Below are 12,656 nucleotides of genomic sequence, written 5' to 3'. Positions count from 1 at the left end.
TTTTAGGTGGGAAGGGCAGCCGGGAGCTTGCCATGTAATTGAGGGTAACATTAAGCTGCCTCTCTCCCAAATGGGATTGCAAGTGTACCAACTCTTTTTTTTTTTTTTTTTTTTTGTTGTATTTTATTTTTTGAGACAAGGGGTGCTGGAATTAAAGTTGTGCACCACCATGTCTGGTTTTAGGTAAACTTGATTTAAATTAAACAGATTAGGTATCTCTCTAATATAATTATGTATACTCTAGAAATTGCCTCATTTGTGAGTAATTTTGTGTCTTCCTCTTTAAGGTGATCCAGAAGAGTTAATGTTCCAGTATTTTAAGAAGTTTGGGGATAAGCCATGTTGCTTCACAGACCTGAAGGTCTTTGTTGACCTCTTGCCTGCTGCCCAGTGCACACAAGTACGTGTCCCTCAGAGTTCTGCTAGTGGCTGAAGTGTCTGTGCTTGCACACCAGTGTAAAAGGAGGTGGTACAGTAACTGTCCTGTAGCCACAGTGCTTAACACTGTCATATCCTGTAAGTCAGGTCTAAAACCAGTGGAGAGCCACACTTACAACTTCTTACCTAGCAGTCGGGTGGCTCCGATTTCCCACCCATCAATAGGAACTTCATTTTTCTGAGACAGGATCACATGGCCCAGGGTCCTCCTTCCTCTCCCTTCAAATGCTGAGATCAGGTGTGAGCTGTTGTGTCCAGCCAACTTTTCATCTACAGGCTGAGCAGTCTGAAGTCCAGCTACTCTGGTACTTTTGTGGCCTGCACCTCTTGCTGTGGTCTTACATACGTAGCAGCACCCTAAGCCAGCGGTTCTCAACCTTCCTAATACTGTGCCCTTTAATGTAGCTGCTCATGTTGTGGGGACCCTACCCATAAGGTTGTTGCTGCTACTTGATAATTATATTTTGCTACTATTACGAATCATAATGTAAATATCTGATATGCAGGGTATCTGAGGTGACCCCTGTGGAAGGCTCATTCGACCCAAAAAGGTGTCACAACCCACAGGTTGAGAACCACTACCCTAGCCTGTTTAAGGAGTCAGTACTTTGGCAGGCACATGTGTGGTACATGCCTTTAATTCCAGATCCCCCAGCTCATAAGAATCCAGTTGTCTCAGTGGGTTCTGAAAGCCTGTCTGGATTGTCTTAGTAAAACTGTTCTTAGCATGCTGTGTATAGGGCTCAGACCTACAGACTCGGGTAAATTTTAACATGCAGAAAAGAGTCTGGATTCTAGGAGCATTTGAAAGTTTATAAGAGAGAAGAATAGTTGAGTGGAAAAGTTTGGTCTGGGAAGGATATATCTGAAAAGCTGTCTTGTAGAAGAGGGAGAAGGAGGGAATAGAATCCCACCCCTCCCCCACCCCCAGAATTTTTGGTTTAGTGAGAAAAAGGTAGTATCCTCCAAAAGTACAGTGAGTTTTGTTTTGGAGGGAATCTGAGAGTAGACCGTGTGGTCCAGATCCCTTGAGCTCTTGTGAGTGGGTCATGTCCTGAGCAAGGGGGGCGGCAGCAGAAGCTCTTGTCCAACAGTGCTGCCCTTCTTGCTGGGATCTCTGGGTCGAGGGGCGCTACTCCTGCCACAGACTCTGATGACGCCTTTGTGACTTTACCTTCTGAGCATCTATCTGTGCTTGGTGGCTTTGTTTGAGTCTCAGGGGAAACCCACACAGTAAGGCTTGTTTCCTCAGAGGAGCCCTGCTGGCACAAGACTGGAAGCTGGTCCAGTGAGTCTGAGTCTTTTTTTTTTTTTTTAAGATTTATTTATTATTTATACAGTATTCTGCCTGCATGTGCATTGGGTCTCCTTACAGATGGTTGTGAGCCACCATGTGGTTGCTGGGAATTGAACTCCAGACCTCTGGAAGAGCAGAAGATGTTCTTAACCTCTGAGCCATCTCTCCAGCCCCCTGAGTCTTATTTTACTTTGTAATTTTGATATGGCTTTTTTAAAGTTTTAAAAAGAAATCAATTTTTAAAAATAGGTTCTTTGGAGTACTAGAGAGATGGCTCAATGATTAAAAGTACTGGCTGCTCTTGTAGAGACCCAGGTTTGATTCTTAGCACCCACGTCCTAGACATCTGGTGACCTCTTTTGGCTCCCATGAACACTACAGACACATGCAGGTAAAACATGCTCCCACTCCCACCCCACCCCACCCCCACACAGTGAAATGTTGGCTAGAAAAGGGATCTTTTGTGGTACTGTCTGCATAGCTATGGATGACATTGAACATGTGGTTGTCCTGTCTCCATGTCCCCAGGCACTACACGTGGTTTGCATGAGCTAGAGGTTGAAAACAGTGGTCCGTGGTAGAGATGGCGCAATATAGAGCATCTCAGGTGTGCTAAATGCACTTGCATTGTGTGTGGTCTTTGTTTATCTTCTCTGCAGTTCATTAACCAGCTTCTTGGAGTTGTTCCGTTGTCAACACCAACAGAGGATAAGCTTGCCTTGCCAGCTGACATCCGAGCCCTGCAGCAGCATCTGTGTGTCGTGCAGCTGACAAGGCTCCTTGGCTTGTACCACATCATGGATAAGAATCAGAAGCTAGATGTGGTCAGAGAACTGATGTTAAGGTACCAGCACGGACTGGAGTTTGGTGAGTAGCTGTTCAGATGTGTGATGTCTCTCTGCCCTACCCCCACCCCTACCCCAGAGTTCTGCTAAGACTGAGAAGTCAGCATGTAAAGTGTCCAAGCACTGTCCTAACACATGTCAGGGATAGTGCATCGTGTGCTCCACTATCTGAGATTTACTTCTCAGTCCTATTGTATGCTGCCTGCTTCCCGTCACCAGCTGGGATGTTCCGTGGCTCTTATCTGAGCTTATGATTTGTGAGGATGTTTGAACTTGGAAGCTGGGGTCGTATGTCCTCATAAAGGCCATGTTAAGCAGTGTGCATTGTAAGGTAAATGTCCAGTGCAGAAGCAGGGCCGTCTTACTGGCTTTGCTGGATACACCTGATGGAAATGTAAGCTGCTCGGTGGTAGAGGCATTGCAAAAGCACTGCTGTACCTAAGAACTACCTTGCAGGGCACGTTGTTGGTCCCTGCCTCTTTCCTTCAGCTCAGACTTCTTCAGATCTTTCCCTTTGTGGCACGCATGTGCACCTTCTTCCTTGGAATGTTTCTGTTCCAGCTAATGTGACCTTTCTAAAGCTTTGGTTTGTGTTATCCACCCATCTATCTATCCACCCATCCACCCACCATCCATCCATCATCCACCCACCCATCCATCCATCCATCCACCCACCATCCACCCATCCATCCATCCACCCACCATCCATCCACCCATCCATCCATCCATCCACCCACCCATCCATCCACCCACCATCCACCCATCCATCCATCCACCCACCATCCATCCACCCATCCACCCATCCATCCATCCATCCACCCACCATCCATCTACCCATCCATTCACCCATCCATCCACCCATCCATCCATCCACCCACCATCCATCCACCCACCATCCATCCATCCATCCACCCACCCATCCATCCATCCACCCACCATCCATCCATCCATCCATCCATCCATCCATCCACCCACCATCCATCCACCCACCATCCATCCATCCATCTATCCACCCACCATCCATCCATCCACCCATCCATCCATCCACCATCCATCCATCCATTCACTCATCCGTCCTTCTTTCTCTCATCCATTCCCTTATTTCCAGAGATGGAGGCCAGGGCCTCCCTCATGCACACTAGGCAAGTACTGCATGCTTATTCCACACTATCAGCTACTATGGCTTGTATCTGTCTTTTGTATGTTTTCTTTTCTTTTTCTGCTTTTTTTTTTTTTTTTTTTTTTTTCTTTTTTTTTGTTTTTGGAGACAGAGTTTCTATATGTAATAGCCTTGGCTGTTCTGGAACACTTTGTAGTCCAGGCTGGCCTTGAACTCACAGAGATCTGCCTGCCTCTGCCTCCTGAGTGCTGGGAAAAAAACCAATAAAAGAAAAGAAAAAGAAAGAAAAATGACCAGGCATGGTGGCGCACGCCTTTAATCCTAGCACTTAGGAGGCAGAGGCAAGTGAATCTCTGTGAGTTCAAGGCCAGCCTGGTCTACAAAGTGTTCCAGAACAGCCAGGGCTATTACATATAGAAACTCTGTCTCCAAAAAACAAAAAAGCAAGAACGGGGATGGGGGGTGGGGTGGGGTGGGGGAGGCAAATAAACAAAACCTCCTGTCGCAGCACTGGTTGAAGAACTATTAAAAACAGGTGTGGTTCTCCCCCCACCCAGGACGCTCCTGTTTGAAGACAGAGCTGCAGTTCTCTGACTATTACTGCCTCCTCGCTGTCCATGTGCTCACTGACATCTGGAGAGAAGCAGGTAGGGCACCATGTCAGCGCTGGCTGGAGTTGGAGGCCTTATACTATGCAGAGTTCACATCCAAGCTTTGCTTTCTTTCTTTCTTTTTTTTTTTTTTTAAGATTTACTAATTTATTATGTATACAGTGTTCTGCCTGCATGTACACCTGCACACCAGAAGAGGACACTACATCTCATTGTAGATGGTTGTGAACCACCATGTGGTTGCTGGGAATTGAACTCAGGACCTTTGGAACAGCAGCCAGTGCTCTTAACCTGAGCCATCTCTCCAGCCCATCCAAGCCTACTTGGCCCAGGTCTCTAATAAGCGTGATTCTCAATCAGCAGCTGATTGGTTTCTAAATGTATCTGTATAACGAATAATTACCATGAAACAAAGCTAGAATTAAAATGTCACCATACTGATTCAAAGGCCAATGAGTTGCCCCGCAGAACAGAAAAGCTGTTTTTATTTATTTCTTTTAAAAATTATATTTGAAAAATGTTTGGTTTTTGTATTTTGGTTTTTTGAGACATTTGAGATAGGGTCTTACTTTGTAGTCCTGGCCTGGAACTCATTCTGTAGACCAGGATGATCTCCAACTTGGGGAGATCCATCTGCCTCTGCCTCCCCAGTGCTGGGATTAGAGGCATGTGCCACCACATTGGCTTCCTTTTTTTAAAAAAAATAACATTTTGTATATAGATGTGTTTATATACCCACATGCTGAGACAAATGTGCCCTGGCTCATGTGTAAAAGTCAGAGGACAGCTTGAAGGAGTCTCCTTCCACCAAGTGGGACCCAGTGATTGAACTCAGCTGCAGGTTTGGTCAGCAAGTGTCCTGAACTCTCTTTGTAGACCAGGCTGGCCTTGAATTCACACAGATCCGCTGGTCTCTGCCTCCCTGAATGCTGAGTTTACAGGTGCACACCACTGTGCCCATCTTCCTCCAGTTCTTCAAAGCCCCTGTCTTCTCTGAATCTGAGATTTTGTGAGATTTTGTGATTTTTCTCCCAAGGTCTATGCATCGTGCTTTTTGCACAGCTGTATTTAAGTGCTGACATAACTACTGAAGGACTTTGTATTCAGAAAAATTTCGTGTTTGGATCTCAGGTCTGTGTCTAAAAATTGTAAGCATCCAAACTTATTGAGAGCCTAGTCATTAGCAGTTCAGATGATAATGTTGGTAGCGTCATGGTTGAGAAATCTCCCACTTTTAAAGATGAGTTGATAATGATGTGTTTTGATTCCAGGTGAGGAGACTGCTGTGTGGCAGGCCCTGACTCTGCTGGAAGAAGGCTTAACACATAGTCCATCCAATGCTCAGTTCAAATTGCTGCTTGTTCGAATCTACTGCATGCTGGGTGCATTTGAGCCTGTGGTGGATCTTTACTCCAGCCTTGATGCTAAGCATATCCAGCACGACACCATTGGGTTGGTAGTATATACTCTGAATACTGAGCAGGCAGCTGCACCAGGCCTGGGAGCTCACTTGTGTAGACTGTAGCAGTGCAGGGCTCCAGCACTAGTCAGGGCACAAGGGTTAGTGTCCCTGAGAGTTCCAGAGTTCACAGCTTCAGAACGGTTATGTGCTTCCCCAGAGACAGCCAGCTGTCGTGCAATATTCACGTGTGCTCTTCTGCTGGCTGTGGATTTCGGACTTCACCTCCACTACTTTATTTTAGAGTTTCTCCTCCCTTGCTCTTGCCACTGACCCAAGGCCCTTTGAGTTTGAGTTTGGGCAATGTTATGCATTACTTAGGGCATTTTTTCCTATTTGCATTTAGGAAGAGAACATCATGTTCTCTGACCAGCTTTTATGTTTCAGTTATTATCAAGGTGTAAGCAAAGAACTCTGTTGATTTTCTTTTTGTTTGATCCTATACCCTGCTCTCTCTTTACCATAGTAACTTGGCACCTAGTATTTGACAGTAGAGTGAGGTAGCTAACGTTTTCTCTTTCCTTCCTACCCAGCTATCTTCTGACCCGATACGCCGCATCTCTGGGTCAGTATGCTGCTGCCTCCCAGTCCTGTAACTTCGCGCTCAGGTTTTTCCACTCCAACCAGAAAGATGTAAGTGAAACTCAATGGTACTGTGGTTTGCTGCTGATTGCCTGGTTCAGAGTTCACCCCCTAGGGTCACAGCACACATGTCACCTGGCACCTTGCTGTATTGCTGGCAGTTGCCCTTAGACCTAGTTTAATCATCTAAGGCCATTAGATAGAGATATTTGCATTTGTTCATTGTGCATGTCTATAATTTAGTCCTTGGAAACTTACATTTCCAACTGGGCATTAACAACAGACTAAGAGATCTCCTGACTCTTAGCTCTGTGTCTCACATGCTATTGAGAGACTTCCCAAGATTGGAAGCAAGAGGCCAACAGCCTCAGCTGCATTTAAGGGGCAGTAAGAGCTGCCCTGGGCGAAGTTGAGGTGGGGTCTACATGTGTCCTTCACTGCCCCTGCTTGCCCCCTCTTGGTTAAAGAAGTTATTTCAGGGAATTCAGCAGGTCTTGTAAAACTGTCTGGGAGCCAGTGTGCAGAGAAGGCCTGTCTTCAGAGTGGCCATAGCTTGCTGTTCTTCTTGTGCGGCTAAGCCTCACTTCCTGGAGTTTGGCCATGCCAGGCTCGGCCTGTAGTTTTTCAGTCTCCTGGGCTCTCAGCATCGTCAAACTTGATGAGGAAGTTGCCATCTGGAACTTATCTTTGCAAATACTCTTGAGGCTTTTGCTTTAAAGTCATGCCTGTCTTCCACCTGCTTCTTTAGAGGTGTGCTAGAAAATAGAGAAGCGGGGCAGCAGTGCTTCTGAGCAGTGTATGTTCTGAGGTGTAGGTGAGCAGTTGCAGACGACAGCTCTGAATCCCACAGAAGGCTGGCCCTGCTGCCTCAGCCCGTACCATCAGCCAGTCTGTCTGCCTGTCCTGCAGGGATTGGTATCTGGAGACCTTCTTGCTGAGAGAGAAGAAGGGGGTCTACATTTGAGCCTCTTGCTTCAAAGGTGCCAGCTTGGCATAGAGGCAGAAGCCATGTCTCAGATGCTGGGCTAAACATCCAGTGTAAATAGTGGTTCAGTGATAAATCTATGACTTCACAGTACATTTAGCACTCTGTCATTGCCTTCTTTTTTTGAGGAATTTGCTAACTCAGAACTGTTTCCTCAAATTATTATTTTAGCTCTTCTTTCTGTATTTATAAGAAAGATGTTAAAGACATCTCATTTACTAAAGTCTTAAAATTTGAGACAGGGTCTTGTAAGTGGTCTGTCTTCCTGCCTGGCCTCAGAGGGGCCAGTGTTTTGCTAATAGTTGATTGTAGCAGGAATCACAATGTAGCTAAATGTACATGATGTTGAGCCTGACAAATTGGCATTGTATCAATCGGGAAGTATTTCTCCTGGCTACTGGAACCATTCTAAAGTAGCCCATCTCTAAGGACCTGAGCCAGCGATGTCTGGAGCCTTGTGCCTTTTGGAGTAGCTCTGCAAAGCCTAGGCATCATGTTCTGCAGCTTACATTTTTAGGTCGTTCTGGGGAGTCCCCAATGTTTTTTCCCTTGGGTGACTAATGTATTTCACTTCCTAACTAGATCTTTAACAAAGTACTTCTTAAATAGGAAATGTGCGGTTGTCAGGCGGCCTTTGTACTGTGGTGTTGGACGTTACGGATAGGCTGCCTGTTGTCGTCTTACTTGGGAATCAGCGTTTGGTTTCCTCACTGCTATGAGTCAGGTAGTTTTAAAAGCTCACTTTTGGAGGACAGAGACATGGCACAGTGGTGAAGAGCTTGCTGGACTTGGAGAGTCTACATCAGGCAGATCACAAGCATTTGTAATTCCAGGTCCAGGGGATCTGTCCAAACACATCGCATAAATAAAAATAATAAAAATATTTTAAAAGTTCTCTTTAAAGTGATTAATGTAGGTATTTATAAAGATTATTATTTAAGGTCTGATACCCATATGCTTTGCTAATTTTCACAGCAACCAGGGTTCATTTCAGGGATTCTTCTGGTGTATAACTTGCCTCATTGGTGCATAACTGAGTGGGAGTAGGTGTGGACGCATGCTCTGGGCAGGATTCTTTAGAGTGCCTGTGGCTTCCAGTTTGGCTGTGTTCCACAAGGAGCCATGTTCTCAGCCTCCTGCTGCTCCCTGGGCCCTTGGCCAGCTCTGCAGTGCCACTTTACTTTGGCATTTAAGGAGGACTATCTCAGACAGATGCATGGAAAATTGCAGCCACTCCTGGCTGTTATCAACTGCACTTATCTCCTGGTTGCCCCTTGTTTCTCTCTCGTAAAAGCTGCTGTCTGTTTTCTCAAGTGAAGTTCCATGGGCCACTCAGACACTGAGCTCCCACTTGAGGGAAGGCTGGGTGTCATGTTGGAACTACAGTCTATCCAAATCATCCTGGCTACTTAGAAGTGTTTTCAAGCTGTAAATTCCCATTGCCAGGGTCAGCAGTCCACCCTGCTGCATCTTCTACGTTGGGGACTCTAGGAGAGAAGTATGTGATAAGTGTGGGCCTCTTGATGGGGCATGCCAGTGTCCTCTATCAAGCTGGCAGGTAGTCCTAAACCCGCAGGATCACACGTAATCTTTTTAATTTTCTTGTGTCCGTCCGTCTTTAATCTCTCCAGATACTGCAGGCAAACAGCTGGCCGAGGTGTCCCCTGGGGGTTTAAAAGCCGCATCGATTGCAGTTGACTTAGCGCCCTTGGCACAACCCCACGGCCTGAAATGAACCCTGCGAGGCTGTGTATCAGAGGGTATGTTGTTGACTATTGGCCTATTTTCCTACTGGGCAAATTACTCAGGAATAGAGGAAGTGGGGGTAGAGCAAGCAAACTGAGGCTAAGCAAAAGACTGGCTCTTCTAGAAAGTTTCTTTGGGATAGACATCAGCATTGAGCTAAAACACTTCCCTTGGCCCAAAGGGGTGATCTGTCTTGTGATTCTGGCGGTCTAGGCCCACTCTGTGAAACGTTCTTCCCTGAGATTTGCTTCTGGTGCACCAGGACTTCATAGAATGCTCTATCTTGCTTCTGCTCTGCAGCATTCCATCTGATTATTTTAATCTGTAGTTAAAATATATGTGTAAGTGCTCCCTTCATTTAGTTAGTTGTCTAGGGCAACTTCTAGCAGTTCGTGTGCTCAGGAAACTTGGTTCTTGGCAGCTTCCTCAGAGTATATTATGACATTCCTGATGGTGGGTCTCGTGTTTGGTGTCTTCTGTCCTGCAGCAAAGCTCATCTGCCTTGTGTCTGGTAGTGAATTGAGAGAGAAATAGCCAAGGAGCAGTCTCTTTCTGAGGGCTACTGGTTTCATTTTGGGTGGGGTATGATTGTGTGATTAAGGCATCTTTAGAATCTTCGTACAGAGCACGGTTTGTCTTGGAAGCAGAAAGATACGGTGTAAAATCCCTTTTGGGATAACATTTGCCAAACTCTTGGCTGATGTTATAGAAGATCCTCTGAGCCCTATTGTCATGGAAGACATGGCTACTGAGACAGGCCTGGCTGTGTGGTAGAGGGGACACTTGCCTCAGCTAGGAGAGAAGAAAAATAATGTCCTTCATGGCTGGGACTGTGCTGTGGCCCAGAGCTTCAGAGACCAGGCCAAGAGCCTTGGCTCTGGTTTGAATGTTTAGTTGGCTGGCAAGCTTTGCTTACATTGCCTGACCCAGGGATTATTTATACCACGGTGATGTCTTTCCTTCTCAGACCTCAGAATACATTATTCAAGCTTACAAATACGGTGCATTTGAGAAGATCCCAGAGTTTATCGCTTTTAGGAACAGGCTGAATAATTCTCTCCACTTTGCACAAGTGCGCACTGAACGGATGCTGTTAGACCTTCTACTTGAAGCAAACATGTAAGTACCTGATGAGAGGCCATGAGGGACGGAGGGGCCAGATGAGATGTTCATGGCTGTCAGTAGCAGAGTTAAGGGAAAAGTGGAAGACAGGAAGAGAAGGGAGACACAGAACCTTTACCCTGTCATGGAGAATGCTGGGGGCCTGTGGCTGTGGCTCAGATCCGGTAGAAAACAGCCTGCCCTCAGCTCTACCCCTCCATCCTCCATGTGCTTTCCAGGCCCCTCCAAAGGACGGGTCTCAAGAGCAGGTGCTTACTCACTGTATTCTGCCACACTCCAAGAGGCTTGTGCTTGCTGTGTAGTGAGCTGCCATAACTCGTCTTGGTTCTGTTTGCCTTCATATGAGACCATGTTTTCTAAAGTAAATCCCTTTCCTCTTTCCAGTAGAAGAAAGTCCTCTCTAATGTTTTCATGACCATATTGCTATAGAAATAAAACTTTTAGGGCTGGGGAGATGGCTCAGTGGATAAAGTGGTTGTTATGTGAGTGTGAAGACCTGAGTTCCAATCCCCAATACATGTGTAAATAATCAGGCATGACAGTGCATTCCTATAATTCTGAGTCAGGAGGCCCCGGACCGGCAGGAGGGTCTTTGGGGCTTCCGTGGCAGCAGGTGAAGTCCGGATTCAGTGAGATACCTGTCTCTAGCCTCCCCAAGCATACATATTCATGCAGTCTTGCACATACACAACACACACACACACTCACACACACACACACATACATACACTGACAATGGAAAATCTAATCAAACTTTGTGTTTTACAGATCAGCTACCTTGGCAGAAAGTATCAAATCAATGAATCTGAAGCCAGAGGAAGATGATGTTCCATGGGAAGATTTGCGAGACAACAGAGACTTGGATGTTTTCTTCAGCTGGGATCCAAAAGACAGGTAAAAGGAACAGCTCTGAAGAGTCACAGTGAATCTAAAATTTGGGGGGGGAAAGGCTTTTTACACAAATACACGCTCATCGCTGGAATCAGATGCACAGTTGCACAGCATGTCTCATCCTGTCCTGAGCTGCTGAGACTGGGCCTGTCCATGGCATGGTGCATGAGCTTCAGGGGAGTCAAGGCTATGCTGGCTTTTCCTAGCAGTATATCAAGCTGGAAGATAAAAAGGTTTTTTTGGGTTGGTTTTTTTTTTTTTTTTTTTTTTTTTTTTAAAGATTTATTCATTTACTATATATACAGTGCTCTGCCTGCCAGAAGAGGGCATCAGATCACACCATAGATGGCTGTGAGCCACCATGTGGTTACTGGGAACTGAACTCAGGATCTCTGGAAGAACAGTCAGTGCTCTTGACCTCTGATCTATCTCTCCAGCCCAATAAAAAGGTTTTTAATCTCTGTTCCAAAAGGTTATGGCAAATTGACAAATTGGGGTGTGTGTCTGCATTTATGTGTATACACCAAGTACAAATTATTTTTTATTATTATTATTATTATTATTATTATTATTATTATTATTATTATTATTATTATTACTACTACTACTACTACTACTACTACTACTACTATTATCAATTTAAAAGATAAATGTTTATTAGCTAGGTATGGTTGTTCATGCCTGGAGGCAGAGACAGGCAGAACTCTTGTGAGCACAGCCAGGGTAGTAGGCCTTGTCTCAGGGGAGAAAAGGTAAAAATACCTAATAATTGTTGTCTTACTCTAAGCCACACATAAAAATGAATAGCCCAGGCACATTAAAAACTGAAGGACAGGACATGTGCTGCCCCTCTGCAACATGTAGCTGAGCCAGGCCTCTGCTTGGCACAGTCTGTTTTAGAGCGTACTGCTCACTCTGGCCAAGTGGCTGCTGACGTGAAGGTGAAGGTGTAAACTTGTGGTGCACTCGTCCACCCCATCGCTCACTGGTGATTGTGAATGGGGAGAGGGAGGACCCCAGAGAAGGATCATGACTGTTGCCTTCCTACCCCCTACCCCTGCCAACTTTCATGTCCTGCTGACTCCCTCAAATGACTCCTTAGCATCCCCACGCACACCCTTTGAAGAGGACAATTCCAGAGCAGTGGGTTGAGAGCTGACCTCCCTTTGTGACATTGCTCTAGACACTTAACCCCTCTGGGCCCAGGTTTTCTGCTTGATAACCAACAGCCTGGTTTGCTGGTACACATTGGTAATCCCAGCACTTGAGAGGTTAGCAGCAGCTGGATCAGGAATTCAAGGTCTTTCCCAGCCACAAAGCGAATTCAAGGCCAATGCTACGGGAGACCCTGTGTCAATGGGATAATAAATCTCTTGGGACCTTCCAGTGATTCTTTGAGAAGCAGCTCCTTAGCCACGGCAGAGCTGCCTCCACCCTTCTTATCCCACACACTCGAGTGTACTACTGCAGCTTGCCAGCCTGCAGAGCAGCCTCAAGTCACAGAGACCAGAAGCACCACCTTCAAGGGCTCAGTGGGTAAAGGAGCTTGCCACCAACCTG

The 12,656-nt window shown here is 46.0% G+C and overlaps 1 protein-coding gene across 2 annotated transcripts in view; it reads left to right on the top strand.

Annotated features, from left to right (window-relative positions):
• Positions 1–12,656, top strand: part of Naa25 (N-alpha-acetyltransferase 25, NatB auxiliary subunit) — a 56,943-nt gene that overhangs the window by 29,419 nt on the left and 14,868 nt on the right. For both annotated transcript variants that reach the window (XM_051161579.1, XM_051161578.1), the window contains exons 11-17: positions 288–400; positions 2,395–2,602; positions 4,258–4,347; positions 5,583–5,763; positions 6,304–6,403; positions 10,051–10,202; positions 10,974–11,099. In XM_051161579.1, coding sequence (XP_051017536.1) covers positions 288–400; positions 2,395–2,602; positions 4,258–4,347; positions 5,583–5,763; positions 6,304–6,403; positions 10,051–10,202; positions 10,974–11,099 — 970 coding nt within the window. The remainder of the gene's footprint in view (positions 1–287; positions 401–2,394; positions 2,603–4,257; positions 4,348–5,582; positions 5,764–6,303; positions 6,404–10,050; positions 10,203–10,973; positions 11,100–12,656) is intronic.

This window comes from Acomys russatus, chromosome 19 (genome assembly GCF_903995435.1).
Source record: "Acomys russatus chromosome 19, mAcoRus1.1, whole genome shotgun sequence".
Taxonomy (NCBI): Eukaryota; Metazoa; Chordata; class Mammalia; order Rodentia; family Muridae; genus Acomys; species Acomys russatus.
Note: the sequence above shows the minus strand (reverse complement) of the source record. Positions and strands in the feature narration are given on the sequence as shown.